Source organism: Charadrius vociferus, unplaced genomic scaffold (assembly GCF_000708025.1).
Source record: "Charadrius vociferus isolate BGI_N301 unplaced genomic scaffold, ASM70802v2 scaffold54, whole genome shotgun sequence".
NCBI lineage: Eukaryota > Metazoa > Chordata > Aves > Charadriiformes > Charadriidae > Charadrius > Charadrius vociferus.
In genome coordinates, this window is record NW_009648350.1 from 3,991,809 (window position 1) to 4,017,468 (window position 25,660).

Consider the following 25,660-nt stretch of genomic DNA (forward strand, 5'->3'; position numbering starts at 1 on the left):
AACAGTGGGTAAGTTCAGTGTTGTTGGGAGACCCTTCCCAGTCTTAAAAGGCTCTGAAGAAGAAAAAAAACCCAACAGAGCGCTTGTCTGGGGGCTGACAGGCCAAGTTTAAAGCACTAGGGAGTTGGAAAGAATCAGCATCTCCAGAAGAACACACCTCTTTCACCTACCACCAGAACCAGGTGTGACCTTGCTCAGCTGCTGGAGTTGAAATGGAAGGTGTACTTTATGTGAAAGTGATAGTCTGGCAGTTTTGATCTACGTCAGTATTACAATTTAGCACATGGCTCTTAAAAATGTTTGGAGTTTGTTTGAGCTGCTAGCCAGTGTGACTTGGGGCAGAACTCAAGGAATGATGGTGTTGTCAGAGTAAGGCCAGGCTGGTTTTGTCTGAGGTATACACTAGGCAATACGGAAAGATGACGGAAGACACCAGGCTGTGTCTTTACCCAAGCCACTTAAGATAACTGTAGCAAAACACATATGTAGCCATAGGGGGAAATGCCACTTACTTCCTTCCCTCCTTTGTAGACAGGCTGCCTTTCTGGGTCCTGTGGCCATTTGGATACACAAAAGTAAGAGCCCCTGGCTTTGTCATCTGACTGCATCTCTGTAGATGAGAACACACTGAAGCTTGCATTCTTTGTCCTTGAGAGGATGAAGCGGTGTATATCTGCACATAATGCACTTCACTTCCTTGCAGTAAAACCAAATCCCTTCCCTAATAGCATAGGACAAATATTCACCTTCTCTTACTGGTCTGTTTGTGGCATATGAGAATATGTGTTTCTAGTGCTCTGACTTACAACCTGGGTTGTGTTTTGGGGCAGCTGCAGGGCTCTCTTTTCCTTCCCCTTATCTTAGAAAGCTTAGGCTATGAATTGGCGCAAATGTGGGTGGTTGGTCTGCAAGTTTGTTTTGGCAGGGGAGGGAAGGAGGTTACAGGTTTTGGCAACCGTTTCCTACTGTTCTAGTTTCATGTTGCATCACAGTTGTGAGGTGCAGCTATTTTGGGGGCTACGTATTAAAACAGGTCAAAGAACTAGTACAGGCTACCCTTCTCCTGGTTGCTTCTAATAAGTTTCCTTATTTAGATCACCAGGTGGTTTACAGGCTTTTATATCTGCAGAGCTAAGAACACAGTCTGGAATCTGATTAAGCCAGCACTACCACTAAAATAAAGAGAGGCAGGGTGGATTGTGGAGGCTTCTATGCACCCATCGGGGTGAGCAGTCTTTCCTTGCTGGTGAGAGCCTGTAGCACTATATGTCATATTTGGAGCTGGAATGGTGATAGACCCTAAACCTGCTTTTTCTGAATGCTCTGAAAAGGCTTATTGTGGGCTCTTGTGCTGGTTTGCTGCTTTGCAGAGCTCGTTGAGCCACTCTGTCTAGAACAGATCCTTTTGGTAAAAGAGCTTTTAGGGCTTTGTTGTGGGTTTTTTGTATTGTTCTTAATCTAATCAACTCAATTTGTACTAAATCTCTTTAAACTAAGCTTAGTCAGGACATTTACATTGCCCTGGACAGCAGCTGATCTCTGATAACTTGTGTGACTGAACCTTAAAGCAAAGCTGAAAAAGGTCTGTCTGAGATGAAATAGAAGTTTGTACATGTATGGTTATTTAACAAAAGAGGATTAGAAACTGATTTAATTCTTTGCAGTTTTGCTGAAGATCTCTCTGCAAAAGAAGTCATTGAAAAAGAGGATCAAGAGGAAAGAAGTTTGCAGGAACTGACTGCTGGCCAAAGGTTTTATAGCTTTTGTAGCCCAAGAATATATGAAGTAGTTTCTTCTCAAGTGACCATATTTCAGCAACTTCCTTAAGCATTTGTCATGTAACTTTATAGCATCTAACCCTTCCTTTGAATGTTAGGGCATTCTGACACTTTGTATATGAAATTTGCTGTAGATTAATTCTCTAAAGGAACTTCTGCCAATCTGTTAAGTCATTTTGTACAAATCGGTTTGTGTATGTATGTGCCAGTTCAACACTTATTTTGGATCTATAACTTTACCAGCTTTTGAGGATAGATGTTGTGGTTACAAACCTTAATAGTTTGGGAGCTATCTGGTGATAAAAATATTAAATGGCAAGAAAAAGAAAGAAGGAAATAAAACTCCACAGGTGGGAAAATAGGAAGGGTTAGTGGACCAAATGGGGCTGCTCTTGTGATCCAAGAGCCTGCAGTTACTGGTAGTTTCTTGTTTTCAAGCAAAGGCATCAACATTAGTTACATCTACTTTATTGTTATAAAAGTAGTTTGACCCAGAGTTGTCTTCAACTGTAGCTATGAAAGTTACTGTGAAATCATGAAAGAACAGCAGTAGGTTACTATCTGCACTTAACCAACCCCTCGTGCCGTGAATGACACGGGATGCTGAGAGCAAGTCTGGTTTTGGCAACGTTGATGTCAAAAGACAGCTTTTGGCTGTTTTGGGTATGCTTAGTATCTTTGCTTTCAGGTGTGAAACTTCGTGGTAAAACCTAACCTCATAGACTTTGCTTTCTAAATTAGAAAAAATAAAGGTGATGTGACCATGCTTTCAACTTTGGCTATTAAAATCCAGTATCTGTTTTAAAATAAGGCTTTGTATATTGGTTTTCTTTGGCCACAGATCTCACTGTTAGTTCTGATAACTTCTGCTTTTTCTCAAAGTTGTTGAGCTTTGCTTTTTTTTGCCTGCTTCTGAAGTCTGTATCCTCTAGAGTTTTGTTTTCCTCTTGTACCTGACCTTTTTGTTTGTGTGGGACATCTTTATTCTGTTCTGATGCCCCCATGATTTTTATCTTAAGGCTCTTCTGTTAGAGCTTTGCCTCCCAAGCAGTCACTAGAAACTACTTCTGAAGGTACCATTTAATTCTGGGGTGGAATGGAGTTTAGCTGATTTGTATTAATTACCTTCAAATTGTCCCCTTTGCCATTGCCACTTTTAGGGGTAGCCTTCCAGGATCAAAAACTTTAAGAAGTTAGGAGTTGTGCAAGCCTTGCAGTAAGGAATTATATCCTGAGACAGACTTAATGCAACTATCTAGTAAGATGTCTTCCAGGGAATTCATAATTCCATTATTCAGTTACGCATTTCATCATACATCAGTCTTTGCCTTTCTTGTGTGCCAGCTAATTATGCAGAACTATTTTGCTTAATGCACCTGTGGAGCAGCTGAATTTGTTGTTGTTTTTTCTTCTGTCCTCCCCCTCTTTGGATTTTTATGATGTTGCCCATTTGATATTTGTATGTTTTTGAAATTGCTGTGTCTTATGTGCTAACCTCGCCTCCTTTTTGTTCTGTTGTTGTTTTCTTTTTTTTATAGGTTGAGACTGAACTGAAGTTAATCTGTTGTGACATTCTGGATGTACTGGACAAACACCTCATTCCAGCAGCTAACACTGGCGAGTCCAAGGTTTTCTATTACAAAATGTAAGTATCTTCTTGTGAGGCAAGGACCTCTTACTGTATCTGAACTAGATACAGAAATAAAGTAGCTATACATGCGTCTTCTGCCCACTCAACCCCAGTAACCTCTTCTAAAAAGAGGGCAGTTTAGTCATGCCTAACCAATACAGCTTTTTGCCTACCTTTGAGGCGTTAGTGTCCTGATTGTGTCCTGAGTTTTGGATAGATGTTGTTTGGAATAAGGTTGTGAGAACTTAACATAAGCTGTTGTGCACTCTTAGATGTAAGAAACAACTGTTTTCTGTAGTTGAGCTGATGATGTAGAGATCACATCCCTGTTCCGGTGTTTTCTTGCATGAGCTGTACACTCTTCATGAAGAGAAGAAAATTAGGTAGATGGATAACTGTCATATATAGTGTCAACTTTAAAATTGCATTACCAAATGAAACCTGGCCTTGGAGTATGCTAGTTTGCATGTTTTGTACTTTCTGTGTTAATTCAGTGGCTGGTGGGGAAATGAGGACTACTGACTTTCTCTTTCTGTTTTCAGGAAGGGGGACTACCATAGGTATCTGGCTGAGTTTGCCACAGGAAATGACAGGAAGGAGGCTGCAGAGAATAGCTTGGTGGCTTATAAAGCTGCTAGTGATATTGCAATGACAGAACTCCCGCCAACACATCCTATCCGCTTAGGACTTGCGCTCAACTTCTCTGTATTCTACTATGAAATTCTTAATTCTCCTGATCGTGCCTGCAGGTAGGTAATGACTGGGAAGATGGGAGATTTTTTTATGTGAATACTAAACAAGCCAGAAGTGTTTGCTACTTGGGCTTTTCCTCCACGGGAACACTGGACTGGTGTTTCTTCTGCTTGTAGTTGATGACTTGCTCTGTTTGGGGTCAGTTTATTGGAAAGGTTTTCAACTTTGCCGTTTTCTTTTGAGTCCAGACCCATTTGTTTATCTGGCAGTAGATCATGTATGAGAAGCAGAATAGTGATAACCTTGGATTGATCACCTAATGGCAATTTAACAGCTTGCCATGGGCAACAGCTCTGGGCATGCCCTTACCCTGCAAAAATAACTAATGGCAATTTAACAGCTTGCCATGTTAACTCTGGGCATGCCCTTACCCTGCAAAAAGTGCGGGGGGATTTAACTTGCCTGTTGCTGTTGGCTATTACACAAGGTAAGAGGGGTCATACTACTAATTTCTGTGAACTCTGAGCCTGTAGAGAATGACAATAGCTCATCTATCTGTAGGGGTTCAGCTCATAGGAGCATGAAAGTGAGGATCAAAGCAAATATCTTTTGTCTTCTATTCCTGTCATTGCAGGCTTTGTAATATACTTTCTTTTAAGCTTTTAGCAGACCTTGATCAGTTGTACTGCAGGATGTAGAAATATTTAATAAACCCAGTATTCTTGAGTAAAAAGATACTGTTCTTAAGCACACAAAGTGACTGGTTTTGAAGATGGGAGATACTTGGTTGGATATCTAAACACTGTTAAATAATACAAAAACTTGTTGCAGAAGGATATCATGTAGCCAGACTAGAAGATAGGTGTTCAGAGGCACAGGTTTAACTTGCCTGCTTTTGGATTCTGTTTAGCGACATATGTTAAACCTGATTTTATTCTGTGCTTATAGGTTGGCAAAAGCAGCTTTCGATGATGCTATTGCAGAACTGGATACACTGAGTGAAGAAAGCTATAAGGACTCTACACTTATCATGCAGTTGTTACGTGATAATCTGACACTATGGACTTCAGACATGCAGGGTGATGGTAAGTAAACTGCTCTAAAGTGCTGCTGGCCCCGATCTCTGCCCAGAAAACAGCATGGCAATGTAGATGGTTTTGGTGTTTTACTTCTGTCTTTGATAATTGATGTATCTGAACTCGTGTCTCTTCTTAATGCTGGATAAGTTGATGGGGTGACACTAGCTTCTTTTGAGAAGCTCTTCAGCTCTCGCTTGAAGGAAGGTGGTATGGAATTAGTAACATTCTTTCTTTTTTTTTTTTTCTTCCCCCCTCCCCACCTGGCTGGTTAGTGATCTGTGATTATTTTAAAAGCAGTGACTTCATGTAATTCAGCTTTTCTTTCTTATGGCTTGTCATGTTCATCTATGGTTGTCATTCCAACCAGATGTGAATTTCCAGTGCAGGAGGAAGTACTGTAAATTACTTAGTTCCTCCTTTTTTTCAGGTCACTCAATATTTCTGTTTGCATTTTTAGTGGAAGAGGTACTGCCATCACACTAGTCACTTCACCTTACAGCACTTTCCATATCTTTTCTTATGAAGAATTGAGTATGAAGACAAGATGAAAAAGGAGAAGGGATTTTGTAAAATGCTTTGTTACTGGGGTGGGGGAGCTTGGGGAAATGTAATTTGCTACTTGAGATGTTTGAAGTACTTTAATCTCCCAAAATGCTATGTTGTGACTCCTGAAGTGCGCTGTTGCCAGAGCAAATACCAAATATGTCCCCTGGCAGTACCAGAGGGGTGCACATTGATTGCCTTTGTTTACTAACATCTGATACTTAAAAAATTAAGTTGGGGTTTTTTTGGCATTCTGAATGGACTTCTTCCTCTTACACTTTCTCACATAAATGCTAAGTATAAATTTACTCTTCCTTAGGTTTTTTTGAGTTATGCCTTCTGTTTCACTGATTATTGGTAGTGAATTAAATGTAGCCTCTGTCTAGAAAGATTAAACTCACATTTTCTTCTGCAAAAACTATGTCCTGGAGAGACAAGCGGAGAGCTGGCTTTCTTTGCCTTTAACTTGGAGGAGGAAAAAAAAAAGTCAGTCCTGTTTACAGCATGTTAGGTACTTAGAAATGCACAGAGGTTTGAAACAACATTGCTGCTTAACTTCAGATAAATAAATGTCTTAATTTTTTTTAAGATATTACTTGAAGTGTGGTGATAGCCATATAGTGTTTACTTTGGAGTACTTTGTTGGTGTAGTGTCCATTTGAAAACAATTGTAGAAACTCATAATGTTTATTGATTACTTGTGTTTGTGTACGATTGATGGGCTCGTTTTAAAGAAGTATTGTTACTTGATAGCTTCTGGCTCTTTGCATAGATCATGAGTAGCGAACACTGCAGGTCACATTTTGCCCCTGTTACTTTGGACTTTTGACAGATCTGGGAAAACTCAGTGTTGCAGGGTCTTGGCTCCTATGTTACCCTGCATACTAAGTCTCTTGCAAGAGATCAATCACACCTGGCTTTCAAAGATGTAAGAATATCTAATGGTGCAGGAGCATATGTACGTATGCTGGGTGGATCTGTACAGACTCTGCTCTAAATACTGCAGGTATTATTAGATGCCTTCCTTGCCATGGTTAGGCATTGGAAAAAGAAATGTGTTCCCAATTCCCACAGCTAAGATATGACTTTTTTTTTTTTTAAATGGAGACAAATATCCTGGTGTTCTGTGGGAACACTGAGGAAACCATTTTGGTAAAGTAACAAGGCTGGAGTGCTGCTGTGAGATAGTAGCATTAGAACATCTTCCAAAAGCTATCTATATTTGCATGTGAGCTGACTAATGTGTACCTCGTTTCTTATATATCACAGAAGTTCAACCAGATGATTTACAGAGGTTCTTTATATTCTTTTGCATAATCTAGATTCAAATTTCTTGTTCATAATTAGTTCCACTGTATAAAATAGTCATTTTCATGTTTCCTGAAGTATTTCAGATCATTCTGTTCACTGTTTATGATGCATGCCAGAAAGATAATGATTATGAAATTTAAAATACTGCTGAACCACTTAAAATTGTGGTGCAGTTCTTCAGGTCCAGAAAAAAGTGTTTATGCATAATGTTTAGACATAGGTGCAAAGTTAAGTTTTCTCACTTCTTCATACCATGCTCATACGCTGACTGAGTGCATTTAAAACTGTTGCTTCCAGAACTCTGTATTTCTGAAATGGATTTGAGCCTTTGAAGATTGGTAAAAGTTAATAGTGGCACTGAGAAAGGATCGTCACAACTGCCAGTTTCCTCAGGAGTGGGGGAGACTTGAAAAAGGCTCATTCTTTTGCATTAAGCTTTTGCCTGTTTTGATTTCAGTTGTGTAGGCTGTAGGGAATGACTTTCTACAATCTTACTCAGCTGCTACACTTTTCCATCTCATTTTTGTATCTTTTAACCATGTCATAGACGAGCTGTTTAGTTTATTCTCACGCTTGTAACGTCGTCTTCATATGATTCCTGTTTTCCCCTTCTTTCCCGCTGTATAGATTCCTAAAGGAAAATCCAACTGTTCATTTCCTAAAATCTCTACTTTGTAAGTCTTCGTCATGGCTTAATGAACTTTTCAGCGTCAGTTTTCTTCCAATCACTAATCGTGCTTGCCTCTGTCACTCTCTTGCTGCTGATAAATCGCTTGTATCTTTGACTCCATTCCAGGGCTAAGCAATGTTCTACCAATTTGTGACCTGTTCCCCCTACCCAGGTCCAATCCGCTTGACTAAGATCCAAAGTAACTGACATGTTTGGGAATTGAGCTGCATACCTGGATGGATATTAAGAGTATTTGGGCATGAAAAGTACTTTCACAATCGCCTGTTACAGGAGTATTTGCTTAAGTGTGTTGGCTAGAGCATGCTCAGATCTTCTAATCACCTTCCTGGGTTAGGGCCTCTGCTTTCCTCTCTTAAATGATCCGTTATGTAATTTTAATTGTAAATTTTATTGTTGTGGAATGTCAGCTGTCTCGTGTTTCTAGGCCACCTCTTCCAAAATCTACCTTGTATTGTACCTGGTGATAATTCTGAATCTGGACATGCTCTGAGCAGGCATTCTGATTAGATGCTGAAAGTCATTAGTCTCATCTGATTGGATTTTATTGCAAATTATTTTTTTTGACTGGGTAGTTTTTGTTTATTGCCCTTAAAAGAGTACCATCTCACATGGTTAAGGATAATTGTAAAGAAAACTTTTTTCAGTTTCTCTTACCAATTAACTTAATCGTGCATGTGTTATGGCACTAGCTGAAGTACATGAAACTTTTTTCCTGTTGCAGTAGAAACTGGGCAAAGCCGTGCAGAAGGCATTGCATGCATCTCACCCAGGGGCAACTGAAGTATAACCAAACACAAGAGTCTTGACGGAGAGACTTCCATTTTACTGCATGTCACAGCCTGGTTGAATAGGTCCAAACTGGCCATTTTTCAGGAGAAATTAATCACCGCAAAATGTTTTCCTTTCATGACCGCAGGCCTAGGGTTTCCTGTCATGTTGGACTTGGAAGTAGGGATGTTGTGGTTTGGTTGGGTTTTTTTTTCCACACTTCTTTTGATATCTTTAATAATACATGACATCAGTGTTACTTTATAAAATTGACTTCAGTACTTTGCTGTTGTTGAGACTTGAGTGGACTTGGGAAGAAAAAAGTTGTAATTTCTAAAAACGGTTTTGGTCTCATTTCCGTAGCTAGTGAATAGATGGGCTTAGCACTCTCTGGAGTAGAGATGAGGTTATTGGGGAAGATATTTTCTGATTTAAGGATGTTGATCTACAGCCGTTCTGATGACTTTTGTCTTGGCTGTTCGTCCCTTGATCAACAGGACTGATCACATGCGCAGTCTCAGTTTTCAGAAACGGTGGTTTGTTGTTTGTCCTTATGACAGAGTACGTCTTCTAATAGCCTGTCCTGCAGTTCTGTATGAAATGTGATGAGGTGATTACAAGGCTTAATTTCCTCCATGGAAACGCTTCACTCCAGAACTGGCTATGTTATGAGTGTGTGTGTCATTTCTGCAAGCGTGTGAGTGAGCGTGTGTACTTGCATGAAACTATTAATCTCTAGATGCTCGTTAAACCGTTCTGCAGGTCTCACTTTGAAAAGTTAACATCTTCCTTTCTTTTTAAACACTTTCACAGGTGAAGAACAGAATAAAGAAGCGCTGCAGGATGTGGAAGATGAAAACCAGTGAGACACAAAGGCCAACAAGAGAACCCATCTCTGACCACCCTTCCCCTTCCCCACAAAACCCTCAGTGTCACTCTGAGAACCACCAAATCTGACTTTTACATTGGGTCTCAGAATTTAGGTTCCTGCCCTGTTGGGTTTCTTTATTTTTATTTTTTTTTTTTTTACACAGTTTAAAAGTTCTTAAAGGCAAGAGTGAATTTCTGTGGATTTTACTGGTGCCAGCTTTTAGGTTCTTTAAGACACTAACAGGACTGCGTAAAGGCTCTTTCAGCATTACTGTATTGTCTCCTGCCAGATGTGGTGAGATTGCCATCAGATGTGGATGTTACACCTGAAGGCCATTAGATTTGTAGGGGAGAGATTTGCTATGGCAAGGTAGTGCGCATGTGGTGGCATTTTTCTTTTTTTTTATAACTGTTTAAACTGAATTTTATACCAATGTTTAAACTTAATTGGGTGTTTAGCTTGAAGTTACAGGTTGCATTGGGACATATATTGTAGTGGTTTTACTGTATAAAAACAAAAAGTTTCCAAACTGCTGAAATGTTGCTGAAAATCATGGTGCTGGTAACAGTTCAACAATCCGTGGCTGCTCATTCTTGCCTATTCTTTACTTTTCCTCAAAGCAGGTTAGCATTGAAGGTGGCATTGATAAGCCTGCATGCGTGTTCAATATTTTTTCTTTCTCCCTCCCCTTTCCCCATCTCCCTTCGCTCGCTCAACCTCTTTTGTTCAGTATGTGTAACTTGAAGCTAATTTGTACTACTGGATATCTGACTGGAGCCACAGATACAGAATCTGTATTGTTCTTACTGAAACACAGCATGGAATTAACATTAAACTTAAATAAAACAAACCTAAATTAAAAATGCCAAATATTACTATGACTTTCTTTTCTATTTTAGTTATTTCAGCAAGAATGTTTCGTTTGTTGCTTGTAATAGGAATGTTTGGAGGGGGAGAGAGAGAGAAAGAGAAGTAAGAGCATTGTTCTTCAGCCATGAGATAAAGAAAGACCCCAGTCTTAGCTGTAAGTAGCAGAGCGGTGAGGCCTCCTAGAGACAGCCTGCTTTGCACCAGGAGGAGTGGGAAGCTCTTCCACACCATTTAATTCACTCTGTCCCTAGCGGAATGCACAAAAAGCCGAGATCTGGCTGGTGCGTTCCTCTCAGTTGCCCTTACAGCATTCCTCTTCCAGCCCAGTTATGTGGATGGAGGGAAGGGAACTGTGTTATCTTAATGCCCACTCTGCTGGGCTGATGTCCCAGAAATCTCTAGGAATAATCTGCCCCTTGTCATAGATGGGCCCAAGAATTGGAGATTCAGGGCGGCTCTGTGATGGATGATGGGAAAAAGAAGTCATACCCTCCCTCTGAAAAAATTAGGAAATGTGATAGAACAGTTTCTACAACAAAGACAAAGGGTGGGGTTTTTTTTGTAAAAATTTATTTAGCGTAGTCTTGAAGAGGTTATATAATAGCGTATACAGCATTGTATAGTATATACACTCTAGCATATACAGTGGTACAGTGTATATGTACTACAGTGTATACAGCATTCCAGGCCTGGGCAGTGTTTGATAACTGCATCATGTCAGAAACCAAAAAGTAGGAGACTGAGCTGATGGTGAGTGGCAACATGTTTGGTTATATTTTATTCAGGGCTTGCTGTAACTGTTGTGGCTACTGCATCAGGACAGAGGTGGAACGTGAAGGATTTCCAAGGCAAGTAGGGTGCAAAATGCACTGCTTGAGGTCTAGAACTTGGACGTGGAAGCTGGAGCTGTGATGTGCAGTCAGCAGGTATTTGACACATAGCTGTCCACCCTGTAGCCATTTGGCTTCTTGGTTAAATGAAGGCGCTTAGTATGAACCTCTGTGATGCAGCCTGAGACGGGTTAGCATTCAGAACGTGTACCCCTCCTCGCTTTGGCTTAGAACTGGAGTGACACGGCTTGCTTGGGAAGAGGCTTCCATGCAAAGGAGCTGCGGGCAGGTGGTCAGTAACGCCAGCGGTGCTGAACTCGCCATCTCTTCCTCTTTAAGGCGGTACCGAGAGGCATTTATATAATCAGTGTGGAGCTTTATTGTGGGAACTCAAACTTCCAGTTATCGCTAAAAACAAGAGGAAAAGCAATTTTTTCTGAAAGTGCTGCTCTGAGCCTGATGAGGTGTGTGGAGGAAGGGGCAGTGGCGACTCCCAGACGGGTACGAGGTGGGAGGGAAAGCTCCTGTGCATGTCCTGTGGCCAAGGACTACAGGTTTCATTTAGCCTAGAGCAGCATAGAGAAGTGGTGACCTCTGCAGTTTGTATTACTTAACATTTTGTTTGGATGTGTGGATATGAAAAAGTTGCTACAGTATAAAAATATTACTATAGAGCAAGAAATGGGACAGGTGACTTCAAAAAAAGGTAAGAATCTCTTGATCCAGATGAGTGAAGAAGTTACATGATGGGTTTCTCAGGTTATTACCTTATAATCATAAACTAAAACCAACAAAAATTCCAAATCTAAAACATAAAAGTTTCCACGCCAACTCCATTTCTTGTAGTGCATCTCTCATACTCAGCTATAAAGTATTTACAGGGTTTTACTCATTTACACAATATGGCTTTAATATATTGTAACACAAAGCATCAAAACGTCTCCGAGCAAAATTCTTCATAAAACATTTCTGCATATAAAGTTTGGCATTTCATTGATTTGGCTGGCAAAGCAGCAGAGTTACTTGTTTTCTCATTGTGCTTTTTGACGATGACAAGCACAAATTTTGGTCGTTTCCATCAGGGCTTAAACTCTGGTAGAGTCAGAGCTCCCTCTCCCTCAAAGCCCAGCTGAATATGTCTCATGAGCCACGGTTTCTCAGTGCGTCGGACCCATGCGTTTGCCACTAAGGTAAGGAAGAGAAGGCCTTTCTTTTGGAACTTTCATATTAAGACAAGAAAGCAAGATGTATTTTGTGGGTTTTTTCTGAAAGTGCAGGTCTTTGGTAACAATAAACAGAATGAGCCAAGCGAGGAAGAAGGGGGGAATTTGCTGGGAACGATATCCAGCCAATTCTATAGGGTGCAGTCAGGCTGGTGGAGGGAAAGGTCCGGTGGTGGTGGCACGTTTTATCATCGAGAATTCAAACGAGGAGCAACCTGCAGGAGAAGAAAGACAAGCTGGGAGGTGTGTTGAAAATGTTGCTGCAACAGTTTTGATTTCTAAACATCTTTAAAGTGTACCAAAGACAATCTTGTGGGATTATGTTGTTAGCTTACAGTAGGTAAGGTTTGCTCTACTCCAGAGTACTGAAGTTGCCCACTCTCAGCGGGAAACAAACGCCGGTGTTGGCAAGTCAGGGGAGACCACAGCGCTTCTATACCCCAGTTCCTGAGGTGGTATTAAAACCCTCTCCCTAAGGTAGCTGTATGAGGAGATTTTGCCTGGCCTAGGAAGGACGAGAGAGGAGCAAAATAAATAAAATGTTCCTCAGGATGGTTTGAAAAGACTGGAGAAAAAAATTAAGGGATGTGTTTCTTCATAGTCCAGGAAGTAACTTGATTTGCTGTTACTGATAGCAAATGAAGCAGCTCGTTTATCAGTGATCCTCGTTTCAGCACGCTTACGTAAATTTGATCTTTTTTTGCATACAGTCTGCAGGCATTCCATAGAGCAGTGCTACATTTGCGGCTTCCGCAGGATGGACTGTTTCAGCAAAGTGCAAATTGGAGATGTTGGGCGCTGTTCTGCGGCTAGTCAGCCTGCAGCAGGACAGGAGGGAGTGCGGTCTGAGTATTTCTGAAAATCCTTTAATCTGACAATGCATAGTGAGTTGCATGACTGTATCTGACTAGCAGGAAGACTACAAACAATCTGAGAAGGGAAGAGGATGGGTTTTTTTCTTTCTGTGTTTTTAAATGCTCTTTTTAACATTTGATTTGCAACAGACTATAGCATTAAAGCCTGAAACTTGGGGATGGGGGGTGGGGAAGTGATGACTAGGACAGTCACTTAATGAGTTTGAGTAAGCCTGGTGGTCTCTGGAGACTGCAGGAAGAGAAGGACAATGCACAGCTCCAACTGGGGAACAGGCTGGTAGACCAGGGCAGTGCATTCAGCATGAAAGTCACGTGGCACGTGTCCAGCTGCTGCAAATATGGTTTAATGCCAAAATCTGGGTTTGGTTCCACTCACTGTAAGTGAACTACCATCTTGTACCAACCTCGGCCTGTACTCACCACTGTTAGATGGCCGTTCTTGGCTTTGGCTATAAGCAGTTCTGATCCCGATATAAAGTCAATTATGCCTTCTTTGCCTTGCCCGACTGTAAATTTTATGCTGTGAAAAGAAAGAGGTGTAAGATTTGATGAGTGTGACCTCTCCACTAGCTTAGTTTTACCCTTGTCCTGTGTAAGTGACTGCTTTGTATTGATGCTCAGCTGCAACAGATCTGCTTGTTCAGGGAAACGGAGCCTTACTCAAGATGCATTAGGTACATTCTGATGTTGTATGGGTATGTTTCTGTAGCCCTTTAATGCTGAAGGAGAGCTCTCTTCAGAACCAAAGCAAGAAAAACCAAAGCAGCTCCTGAGAGGGGCTTGGCTTCACTCACCTGCCCTGGTTGATGTTGACGTTATTGACTTTGTCTGCCTGCATGGCTGTTTTTGTTAGTGTCTCGATCACATGGTCGCTCTGAAGTACAACATCTCCCTGGGAGGGAAAAGAGACAATGGTTCGTGATCCTGGCTTTACAGTGTCAGTACACCAAAATGATTATGCTATAATTAACAGGGACAGAACTGTCTCCATAAGTCAGAGCGAAAGAACACTTCTCCAAGCGGACCAGGCTTGCTGGAGATCTCTGGAGCATCAGTTGTGGGTCACACTGCACCTATGGCAGTTTATTTATATTGGTAAGGGGGGCAAGGGACAGCAGCAATCTTGTCGGTGAACGAGTCACTGGTGAACCCCTTCTGTGAGCATGAGTAAATAAAAGTGAAATGCTATTTAGAGCTGGCACAAAATAGTTAGATACATGTCACCCTGTGTTCCCTCCCCACACGCCCCAGCTGGATCTTCTGCTCTTTCTGCCTTGAAAACTTTTTCTAGAGGTGGTTGGAGGAAGGACGGATGAGTCCCATTACCTTCTGTTTGTTGTCCTCACAGTGCACGTGCAGCACAAACAAGTTATCGCTGAGGCTGCTGACGGAGATGCCTGCAATAGAGAATGGCCATTTGACACCCGGCACGGCTCTAGGAGGATTCTTGCACGTGTTTCAGAACCTCTCCCAGGAACGCAGCAACTGTTGTTCTCACGCCAAGAAACCCAACAGCTGAGAAGCTGCACAGAAGCGCTGCGCTAACATGACGGCAGAGAGGCTGAAGAGGCTGCAAGGTGACAGACAATCAGCTTATAACAGTGCTCTTTAGGATGGAAAAGAAACTTTCAGATGCCTCTGTCCGTCAGAAGTAGGAAGAATGCCTGTTCACAAACTGTCATCGCCCTCACGGACTCGAAAAAGAGCTACTTTGGCCAGTTAAGGGACCAAAATGTTACAGATACTTCGTTGTAGCCCTGTAGGTGGATGAGTGGCGCAATTACTGTGGTATGAAGAAGGACAATTGGAACAATGTGGTCACTGTTGTCTTCCATGTCCTACCCCATGTGGTAAGAAAGGCCAGCGCTGCCGTAGGAGCTTGGCTCCAGAAAGTTGTCGTTGCTGCGAGTTCCATGCTTGCTCTGCAGCTAGGCTTGGGGCAGGCGGAACCCACACCCGCTTGCTGGCGTATTGGTCTGCACAGATCCAGTCCTGAGCTGCTGAGGGTTCTCATTCTGCCCCACTGCCACCGACTCGGGCTCCGAATTCAGCGTTTCTACTCACCCAGCCAGCAGCACCTTCCACCCATACGGTAAGCGAGAGGCTTAGCCTTTGCCACGAGTTGCTCGTGTTTGCTAAATGAAAAAGATCCTCTCCCTGGGGCAGGTGGGGAGGGATTAGTTAAGGAGCATCGCACTGTGTTTCAGGAGTGTCTGTTTCTTCATAGTTTATTTTTGGGCTTTGTTTAATATCTTGACACTAGATACAAACTGGATTAGCTATTTAAATTGAGCTAGCCCAGCCCTAGCGGAGATAAACATACATCTCTGCCATAATAGCGTCTTACGGGAGTCACAGAACCCCAAATTAGTGTTGCCCTTGGAAACGACTTCAAAGGGTGACAGTTACAAATGCAGTGTGGTTGCATCAGGCTAACACAGAAATGATTAGCACCAAAATGGGCTGTAAAGAGGAACTGTAGCCGAGCTGGAGCTGTGAAGTGAGAGGTTTCAGACAAAGCCATTGGCTACAATGGCTACAATACACCAGACTCAGCAGTTCTCTATGTCTGACCAAGTTCCCCTCAAAAAGCATCGGGTCTGTGTCAGATATTCAGAGGGCTGAAAGCTGTAGCGGTGCCCCAGGCAGCTGCTGTGTAATAATGGCGCAACTCCCCTGCGGTAGAGATACGCAATTGGGAAATGACTTTGGAGGGGGCTTGGCGGAGATGAACTGAGTAATATTTATGACATTTTAAGGAGTTTAATTTTAGAAAAAAACTCAGTTTCAAGATATTACAGATTTAAAATGCTTGTCAGTATCAGATAATTCCCTTCTCGTCCAGGACAAAGACAAATTGGTTATTCTATTATTTAACTGTAGCCAGGGTGAAGTCTGACTTCAGTCAGGTGAGCCAAACCCCATTTACGTTCCTGTTCTTACCTGTCAGATTGGCATAGTCGATCCGTTGTTTGATTTTGGATTCTTCGACTATGATGGCCGCGTTCTGGGTAAGAAGCAGCTGCCGTGCTCTTGCTTTGTATCCTTTCCGGTCATACTTGATCACAGGAACTGCATACTGAAATAAGTGTTAACAGTGCTAAAAATGCATCGTGTTTAATTGTCAGCTGCCTTCCCTCCAGCCTGGAGAGCTTGCAGGAGGCACCGACCAGGGGTTGGTACACCGGGAATGGAGACAGTTCTTTTGAGTCCTATTCTCAGCTCTGCCACAGCCTTCCTTGCTGACCTAGAGGAGTTCTGAACAATAACTGGATGACTACAGCTGTCTGACTGTGGGCTTGAAAAAGGCAGATTTAGTTTCAGTCTGTGTAGATTTCTCCTCTCCTCTCCAGCCATGCCAGCCGCAACCCTGTCAGTTCTTAACTGATATAATTAAACTTGCCCAAATCTCTACATCGTATTTCAGAGCCATCAGCTCTTCCCGTAGACTGTCTTCTAAGGTATTGCAAGCTTAATATAATGTAAAATTCTTGCTGTATTTTCTTCAGAAATCCAATCTCATATTCTGCTGCATAGCTCTAGAAGCTTGACAAAAGTATTAGGACACATATCTCACCTTAATTGCTTCATTTTCTAAAGCCTGAAGGACTTTAGCATTTATCTCTTCATTACCTGTATTAAAACCACAGAGGTGGGGGTCAGAAAGAAATTTCTAGCAAGAAAAGAGTAGATTAATCCCCCCTCTCCTTCTTCCCGTTAAACTCTGCAACACCTACTCACCAAGTCGAGTGTTGATGAAGAGTCTGGGAACACTCTGAGGGTAATTGTCTTTTTTACCCTTAAAGATCTCACTGGCAATTACTTTTTGTTCCAACTGCAAGGACAAAAGATGTATTTTTGTTTAGTATAAAAATTCTTGTTAATAAAAAGATACATTTTTCATAGAAGAGATGCTCCCTTTTGGTTTTTTTGGCAGTCATCTAGTTCTGAATCATACTAGTCACAAAATTACCCAAAATATTCTGTACATCCCTTACATTTTCAGCAGCTTACCCTATCTTCAGGGTACAAAAGTAGTTCCTTTTTTTTTTTTTTTTTTTCCTCCCTTTAGTCTCAAAAGTATGCATCATATTTCTGGTTTGAATTTATCTGGATATGGCATCTAGTCTCTGGATTTGATAATACCCATGTTTAAAAAGCCTCCGAACTCTCGCACTGCAGCAATTCTCTTAACCTCTTCCTCCTTAAGCCGAACAGTTTGTTCTCCTGCTCTACCCCATATGGCTTTTTACACGTTTCAGATTATTTATTTTTTTCTTTCCCCCCTGAAGCCTTTCAGCTACTCAACATCTTTACTTGAAATACTGAAAAAAGTTACGTCCTTATTAGCGACTGCGTAACGCGTTTGTTACAGCTCTCCCGTCTACTCCGTGTTCTCTCCCCTACAATTCCATTAGCTCCCAGATTGCCCTGGAAGCGCCTGTTCCGATGATTAGTCACCAGAAACCTTTGGTCCCGTTCATGGTGGCAGTATTCCAGGAGCCATCCGCCCCGCACTGTACACATGACCTGCGCTCTTAGCTCCCAGCCTGCGCTCCTTCACAATAAGAACAAAACCAGTGACCGAGGAGACAGGAACGCCCCTTTCCTTTATTTGGGGCAAATGCCGTGTTATGGGTGGTGTTACACAGGAGGAAGTACCTGAGATGATTTACAGGTAAAAATGTGGATAAAAGATACTACTTGCTGGGGAAAAGAACGTGTTCTGCTGAGTTTCCACCTCCAGCTCAGTAATGGCTGGTATTAATCCTGTGTCCTTAATCACAGGCTCAGCCACTAACTAATCTACAGCGTTTCATTACATGTGCTTAATACTTTGCAGGCCTTCATAAGCAGTATGATATGCAGTAAAAAAAAGCTTAATGGCAACTAGTACTGTCATCTCCCAACAGTTACATCTAAATTGTTTAATGTATACATTTCCTGTTCTGTCCCTTCACTGAGCCTTTCTTTTTAATGTAAAAAAAATTCCCTCCCCCAACCTTTCCATGACTAAGATGAATCAAATCTCAGTATCAGTTTTATTCTTTTTAGCTAGAACCGCAGCTGGAACTGTAACTTCTCTGTTTGGAAAATGACTAGTTTTGTGTCTGCAGAATTCTTACCCTCTATTTTATCTGGTACAACCAGAATAATGCAGCTCTTAAACCTTTATCTTCCATGAGAAGAATAACGGGGCCTTTCAGTATAGAAATTATATAGGGGCACAGATACACAACACTGCTTAGAAAGTACATATTGAAATAGTCATATAATGTTTTTTCTTTTATTTAATGCACGTTCTAGTCTTCTAGGTTTTTTTTGTCTCTAACCTAAAAAAACCCTCCAAAGTTCTTGTGGAATTGTTAACCAACCACAGAAGAATGCAGTGATTCAAGAGTTCCTCCACCTCACCACTGCTGCTGTGCCCCCCGTAGCAGTGCCCTTGTCCCTCCCCTCCAGCTGCTCCCCTCCTTCATTTCTTACAATAACTAATGCTGAGAACCCCCTCCTGCTCTGGGGAACACCAGCGTAGTTTGTGAAATGATGTAAAGCTCTCTCGTACCTGCTGCTTCCACTCTGGGCTGATTCTCTTGCAGTAGCTCCAGACCATGTTCTGCATACATAGCTGTCGCAGGAGCTGCGATGCCTGAAGAAGAAATCAGACAGTAAATGGAAAGAGCTCAAAGTTCCTGACAAACCAGTTCAAAGAGTGAAGAGAAATGAGAAGCAACTGCGGGAAATGCATTGCTGAACTAAAATACTGTTTCATTACTGGGAGTTGCTTCTAAAATTAAATAACAGGAAGTTTATTTTCCACCTTTCTAGGAGAGTTTGCCCAGCAACATCCTTCACCTGCATTAGACAGGCAAGTGAATACCCAGAGCATCCCATTTCACCCTGCTGTGCCCTTCCTTGCTTCCAGCTCTACCTGCAATCCCAACAAGGACCCTTGGATGTGATCATGACACTTTCTGCAATATTTTGTTTTGATCAGATAAAACCCCAATTCTGCCACATGCAGAATAATAATGGCAATAGAGGAAATTTAATGTGTTCTTCACAGGCAACCACATCCTCACTGCAGCCCATTTAACTGTCCAGAGGGAACTTAATTTGTTCAGAGAAAAGGGGAAGAAAACTTCAGAAATGGATGAGAACACCAGAAGAAAAGGGTGTTGCAACAGCACCGCACTCTCAAGAACTTTCAACATCGTAGCTCTAATACTGTTACAGATATGCTAATTACACCTATGTGACGATGTTTGGGTTAATACTATTCGCAGAGATGCTAATGCAACGTGGAACTTGAGTGAGAACCTGGTTCCTTCTTCTCTGATAGCAGGAGGGTCCCCTCAGGCCTTTGGTGGCCCGTGGTCTTCAACACTGCCACCAGCCTCCTCCATCCCGTGTGTGATTCGCCCGGCTCTGGTGCAGTTGTGCCTACCTCACACAGTGACGGGGGAGGAGTTGGCCATGATTTGTCCAAAACATTTTTTGGTAAATTACGCTTGAGGTTCATCAGGAAGGAGAAACGGATGTAATCAAGGAAATACTCATTCTCTGGGCAGCGAGGGTGGTTCCGGTAAATAAAACCTTTAATGAACCTGAGGAAGAAGAAAATTTTATTAGAAAATTAGAAAAGTGATCCAAATTAGCGATATTTAGAGGTCTCTTCCAACCAAACCATTTTCTGGGATTTACTTAATAGTTGCAATTTATTAAAAAAAACCCTTATACTGTAGTGACGAAAAAGTTTATTCTTATCATCCTATTGTTCAGAAATAAGTACCCATTTGATGGCTTGGGTTATTCTTTACGCACCTTCTGATAGTCTCTACTGCCCACTTCTTCTTGGCAGCTTTTCGGCGGCCCAGGGTTCCCCGCCACCAGGACTGGATAGCTATGGCTAAAAATAATACGAAGATTTTGCACTGAGTGAGTGAGCTCCTTCATACCCACATTGACTTCATACAAAACTGGCAACAGAGAGGGCTCAAGAAAGCCCGTTCTGGAAATAAACAGCCTTCAACAAGGCATATGGGAAAGAATATAATTTAAGTTTTTAATAATGTGATGCAATGGATAAATGTTAATAAAAAGCACGGGCAGATGGGAACGGCTGTGCGAACGTGAGTTAAGTCTGCTTCTCTTGCTCAGTCTCACAGACTAAAGGCGGAAGGACTGGGTACCCCACTGACATCTTCCATTCTACTTCCCGCAAGGCTTTGGGAGCGTTCTTTCTTGCACATCAAACTCAAGTCATCTCTGACAACAACGGCCGCTTCAAACCACGCAACTACCCAGCACTGCAGTGTCCTCTCTTTCTCTCTCATACCTGAGTGTTTCATGTGCAGGAATTTCTTTCGGCGGTAGAAACCTCTCCACGTGGCTTGCATTTTTGTTGCTGAAATTGCAAGAAAAACAGCCATTTGAAATTGTGACCAAGCAGATTTTGGTAGAAAAAGTGTCAACTTTTAAAGAGAAATCCCTCCCCCCCCAAAAAAAAAACAGAAAAAAAAATAAAAATCAAAAACCAGACAGCTAACTGTCCGTGAAGCTACCGCAGTGTGTGTGACTCACCCAGACTCTGCTTCCTCACTTCCAGAGCATCTTCCGTTGCAAACAAGGTCTTGGGAAAGCGGATAAAAATCTTTGTTCTAGAAATAGAAATGCAGAATTATGTTTAACATGCCGAAGAAGTTTGCTTCCTGCCCTTAGCGTCCCCTTTGGGATCTCTAATCTTTTCCTCACCCATTAGCTAGAGAAGCCTTGTTTAAAAGCAGTGACATAGATGTCCAGTGATTCATAATCTCAAGTTAAGAAAACAGAAGAACTAACCGTCCCATTTTGTATTCTTCCTGTTTGTAGCCAAGATGCTTCACCAGCACAGCCACCCCATCGTGGGGCCGTCCATCCCACGTAGGCCATGTTTCTGGACAAAGCGATTTGTACCTGCAAATTAACAGCAGAAGAAATCTTAGGGAGAGAAGTCCAGTCCATGTAGGGTGATGGAAAGGCGGAGAGGCTGTGCTTCTCGCTCCCTCCAGAAGTGAAGTCTGTCAGGGGTAAGGGCTGCCCCTTCGCTGATCAGAACAGCTCCCCAGCCTCAAACACCTGTGGGACAGAGACCAGAGGGAGGGAGCAGTCCAAGGTCATCCTACCTCTGCAGGAAAACTTCGTATTTTCTTCGATACGCGAACCCGGCTCTGCGCACTCTGAGGTTCTCCATCAAGCCTAGGTATTTCACTTGATGTCGGATTAGAACTTCATCAAATCGATCTTGAGAGAGCATGAAAATAAAGAAACATGATCAATGTGTAGCTGTACCTTCATCTGGAGAAGAGGAATGCTCAGTTCTTGGTTATACCTCACACAGTTACCTTTAACCTCTAACCCATCCTCACGGTGTGAGTCCCACACAGCTTACTTTGTGTCTCCTGTCTTCCCTCTCCCCGCCCTTAATATACATTTATATTTGAAGTTCCAAAAAGAAGTTCTCTTTTAGGATGGTTTATGCATACTGGAGGAATAAATGTGGGAGAATAAAGGTCATTAAAAGGAAGTTAAGTAGGTTAATAATTCTTCACTTTAAACATGACCCTAACTCCACCCAAGACCAGTGCTCCCATTCAGATTCCTGGCTGCTGGTACCGCCACCACCGCCCTACAAGCGGCTCTGGCACAGACCCAAAATGAAAACATCTCGCAGGAATTCTTGATTTGAGCTCCTTTCTGTGTCTCACTGACTGTAATCTAGTGGTCTATATATAGCTGTCACAGAAAAAAAAAAAAGAGGAAGAGTCACCAGGGTCATACCAGCCTGTTTGGAATCGTTCGGTTTCATGCAACGAATGTAGGAGGGTTCTTTGGACATCAGAATTTCCATGAGTTTGGAGAGGCTGTTTTTAAACTGAGTTGCTGCCTAGGAGAAAAGAAAGAAAACTACGTATGAAGCGATGACTTAAAGCTAGTACTCGTGCCTGCAGAACAGACCTCAGTCTCCCAGCCTGACATGTAAGAGGTTTGCGTTTAGATTACCGTGTTAGACAGGACATGTCTTTTTAAAAGAGGAAACAGTACCACTGCCATCCAGCTCTGGTGTTCTTACCGTTTCTGGTCTCTTTTTGTCTGTCAGCTCCGTCCTGTCAAAGCACTGATTTATGATAGGATTCTCAGAGTTGCACATGGTCTGCAGAGAGAGATGTTTTCAGAGATAAAGTACTGAGTATTCTTCAGAGAACTACCAAGGAAACATGGGACAAAACTATTTGTTTGGGTTTTTTGTTTTGTTTTGCTTTTTAATAATAAAATGAATTTTGGACACCTCAATTTGTCTTTTCGTAGTGCAGCCCTATGGGCACGCATGCTCCAGGTGGAGTCTAGAAGACTCTTTTCCCTCAGGTGCCACCCCATTTTAAACCCGACTCCTCGTTCTGTTGAGTATTGGAAACGTCCTCTATCCACACTCACCTCCTTCAGGTTCCGAAAGAGAAGGTCATTGTTTTTATCTAGAAAACCTGGAAGAAAAAGAAACCGCTCAGGCTGCCACCGCTGTTCCACAGGAACTTCACAACAAGGCAGGAATTAGAGACGGAAAATGAGTCTGAAATGATGTGTGGATGTATTCTATGCCCAGATTTTTCTTTACTATACAGTGAAGCTGTTTTAATTCAAAGGGCAGAGGACGGGAGGAGGAGAAAAGAGTGAGAGACAGCAGAGATGATGCACACACTTACCTGCAACGCTGTAGGTGACGTCCCCAGCATAGTGCGAAAGCCGAAACTCCTCCCGCCCCAGTGACTTGCGAGTCTTTTGGTCAGCGAGCTTGTGCCTGGTGAGAAAGCGAAGAAGCTTCATGAGAAACAAACATCTGTTTTACTGGGGGGATTCACTTCAAAAAGCAGTATGGCATCTGATCCCAGGGTGGGACAGACTATGTGAACACAGAAGGGGGCGGGGGAATAAATCCGACTTGCTGATTTTCAAGACTAGAAGTAACTAAAGAGTTATCAACCAGCAAATCATAAAAATGTCATAAAATGTATTTATGTTTATTTCAAACGGATGAACTTTCAGCTTCCTGGCGAGGTTGCAGAGCAGTTCTGTGCACATATGAAATTAGAGTAGAGGCAGCAGGCAAGAGGGCAGCGAAGATGCTGGCAACAGGCTGGCATACTCGTGAGATGCCGTACAGATCCTAATCTGAGCATAAGCTGAACAGCCAGTGAGAATAAAAAGACATTCGGAGCTCCAAAACTGAAGTTAACAATACGAAAGGTGAAACACGAAATTCACACCCATCGAACTGGAGTGGTGGCAATACGGAGAGGTTACCAAAGTCAAAGGAGGACATCAGTATTGTCTGGGAAGCAGAGAGGTGCAAAAGTGAATTAGCGCAATATAAACCTCTCCATTTCAAAAGCACTAACACTGCTTAAACCATTCTAATGCATATACACCGTTGAACACCGTTTTTACCAGTAAAATTCTGCTCTATGTTCTAGTTATTCCTAAGCCTGACTTGAGTCATCAATGCTGGGGAATGATCCTGCCTAATGCTGCAAACCAGAGCATTTGTCACACCTCAAGTACTGGCCCAGATCTTGGAAAAGCCAATAAGCCACAAGCCTGCAAATTCCGTGGACATATTAGCAGTAGGATCCCAGGAAGAGACTGGCAAAGAGGCAAGTCAGTAACAAGAGTCTTGTTGCTCCTGTTGTATTCTGAAGCAAAGTCTCGAGCAGGTAGTTAGTGTTGACAATTTATTCTATGTTATCTTAACTTACAAACTAATCTCTTTACAAAAGAAAACACCATCATCTTTTACGTGAGACGCAGCACACCTAGGACGCTACTGCCGTACACACAATGAGTTATAACGTTATCTAGGAATAATTAAAGCTTCAGGCTCTATCACACACTTGGATCCTACCAGCATAACTGCCCTCAGCTATGGGGAACACTCACGTGAGAAAATGAGGGTGGTTCTTCACAGTTTCCTCCAGTTTCTCCAAGAACGTTGTATCTGTGGCATCCCCTGGTCTCAGACACTCTTCATCCTGTAAACACACACATTCTAGTATTGATTTCTTGCTGTGCTCGTCAGCGCGCAGGCCAGCTCTAATTCTGTCCCACTGAAACCCTGCCCCAGTTTGACCCTTGGGCCGTTTAACAGGTAGGCCAGCTCATAGTTCAACAAATGAAGAATTGTTGAGCTGAAAAGGAAAACACTTTCCTCCCTCTGGACTGCAAGCTTCTTCCCTCAGAGCAGATGGAGGTGTCACTGCTCAGGGTATCATAGCTCTTCCCACCAGCCCAAGTAACTCTGATATAAGCTTAGACCTTTTTTTTCCCCTGCATTCTTCCACCTGTTTTCCACTACACTGCCCCAGGCTGAGAGAGTTGAGGCTGTTCAGCCTGGAGAAGCTCTGGGGAGACCTTATTGTGGCCTTCCAGTACCTGAAAGAGGCTACTGGAGAGATGGAGAGGGACTCTTGATCAGGGAGAGCAGCAATAGGATGACGGGGAACGGCTTTAAACTAAAAGAGGGAAGATTTAGACTAGACATAAGGAAGAAATTGTTTACACTGGGGGTGGTGAAACCCTGGCCCAGGTTGCCCAGAGAGGTGGTGGATGCCCCATCCCTGGAAACATTCCAGGTCAGGTCGGACGGGGCTCTGAGCAACCTGGTCTAGTGGAAGACATCCCTGCTCAGGGCAGGAGGGTTGGACTAGATGGCCTTTAAAGGTCCCTTCCAACCCAAACTATTCTATGATTCTATGAAATTTTTAATTTAAAAAGGTGTTGTCAACTCACCAGAATAGAAATGATGCCTTTGAATTTTTCTTCCACCAAATCACAAATTATTTTGTTATTGAAATACTGAACTGGTTCCCACTACAAAGACAAGAAATCACACTTGGGTGAAAACAATTCTAGACTGGAAAAAAAACAGGAAAATTTCAGAACATTTCAGACAGCACCTTACTTAAATAACCTTTCTGTCAAATTTGAAACAAAGCTTTTTCACTCATCAAATTTGTTTTCCTAACATTGCCTTTAAAAAACTTTTTTTCTATCAGAGTAAGAGACTGGAATGGCGTTATTCACTTCCAGCTCTATCACACAGTTACCAAAGTGTTTCGACAAGAAAGGAAAAAGGAAAGCTCTTTAATTCATTTACTTTGCAAACCATTATCAGAGGCTCCTTTTCTAATCTGTCCTCTGGCCTACACAAGTGCTACGAAGGAGACAGTGGAAGTGACGATATTGGCTCTTACCGCTATGCCTTCTGACTCGTATTCCTCTTGTTCCGACTTTAACGTGAGCTCTATGAAGAGCTGCTGCAATTTTTCATTACAATAATTAATACAAAATTGCTCAAAGCTGCAAATAAAAATCAGAAAAAATAATCACTAACACTGTACCACAAGTAAAAGAAGCCGTAATTAGTGGGCAGCAGCATGAATCTATTTCTTTTGATTTACACAGAGA

At 42.3% G+C, this 25,660-nt stretch overlaps 2 protein-coding genes across 3 annotated transcripts in view; one reads left to right on the forward strand and one right to left on the reverse strand.

The window, feature by feature from the left end:
• Window positions 1-10,234, forward strand: part of YWHAE (tyrosine 3-monooxygenase/tryptophan 5-monooxygenase activation protein, epsilon) — a 12,738-nt gene extending 2,504 nt beyond the window's left edge. Inside the window, exons 2-6 of one of the 2 annotated variants that reach the window (XM_009885167.1) lie at window positions 3,317-3,423; window positions 3,951-4,157; window positions 5,050-5,186; window positions 7,662-7,708; window positions 9,307-10,234. In XM_009885167.1, coding sequence (XP_009883469.1) covers window positions 3,317-3,423; window positions 3,951-4,157; window positions 5,050-5,186; window positions 7,662-7,669 — 459 coding nt within the window. In that variant the 3' untranslated portion in view covers window positions 7,670-7,708; window positions 9,307-10,234. The remainder of the gene's footprint in view (window positions 1-3,316; window positions 3,424-3,950; window positions 4,158-5,049; window positions 5,187-7,661; window positions 7,709-9,306) is intronic. The other variant, XM_009885166.1, reaches the window with a different exon arrangement.
• Window positions 10,235-12,271: 2,037 nt separating this feature from the next.
• MYO1C (myosin IC) overlaps window positions 12,272-25,660 on the reverse strand; it is a 31,317-nt gene continuing 17,928 nt past the window's right edge. The window contains exons 13-33 of the mRNA XM_009885168.1: window positions 25,447-25,552; window positions 24,983-25,063; window positions 24,134-24,225; window positions 22,903-22,997; window positions 22,637-22,683; window positions 22,275-22,355; window positions 21,983-22,088; window positions 21,328-21,445; window positions 21,005-21,118; window positions 20,747-20,823; window positions 20,502-20,570; window positions 19,988-20,072; window positions 19,611-19,770; window positions 18,729-18,812; window positions 16,904-16,997; window positions 16,740-16,795; window positions 16,106-16,241; window positions 14,489-14,559; window positions 13,957-14,054; window positions 13,583-13,682; window positions 12,272-12,502 (exon numbers count right to left, since the gene is read on the reverse strand). Of these exons, the coding sequence (XP_009883470.1) occupies window positions 12,476-12,502; window positions 13,583-13,682; window positions 13,957-14,054; window positions 14,489-14,559; window positions 16,106-16,241; window positions 16,740-16,795; window positions 16,904-16,997; window positions 18,729-18,812; window positions 19,611-19,770; window positions 19,988-20,072; window positions 20,502-20,570; window positions 20,747-20,823; window positions 21,005-21,118; window positions 21,328-21,445; window positions 21,983-22,088; window positions 22,275-22,355; window positions 22,637-22,683; window positions 22,903-22,997; window positions 24,134-24,225; window positions 24,983-25,063; window positions 25,447-25,552 (1,897 nt within the window). The 3' untranslated portion in view covers window positions 12,272-12,475. The remainder of the gene's footprint in view (window positions 12,503-13,582; window positions 13,683-13,956; window positions 14,055-14,488; window positions 14,560-16,105; window positions 16,242-16,739; window positions 16,796-16,903; window positions 16,998-18,728; window positions 18,813-19,610; window positions 19,771-19,987; window positions 20,073-20,501; window positions 20,571-20,746; window positions 20,824-21,004; window positions 21,119-21,327; window positions 21,446-21,982; window positions 22,089-22,274; window positions 22,356-22,636; window positions 22,684-22,902; window positions 22,998-24,133; window positions 24,226-24,982; window positions 25,064-25,446; window positions 25,553-25,660) is intronic.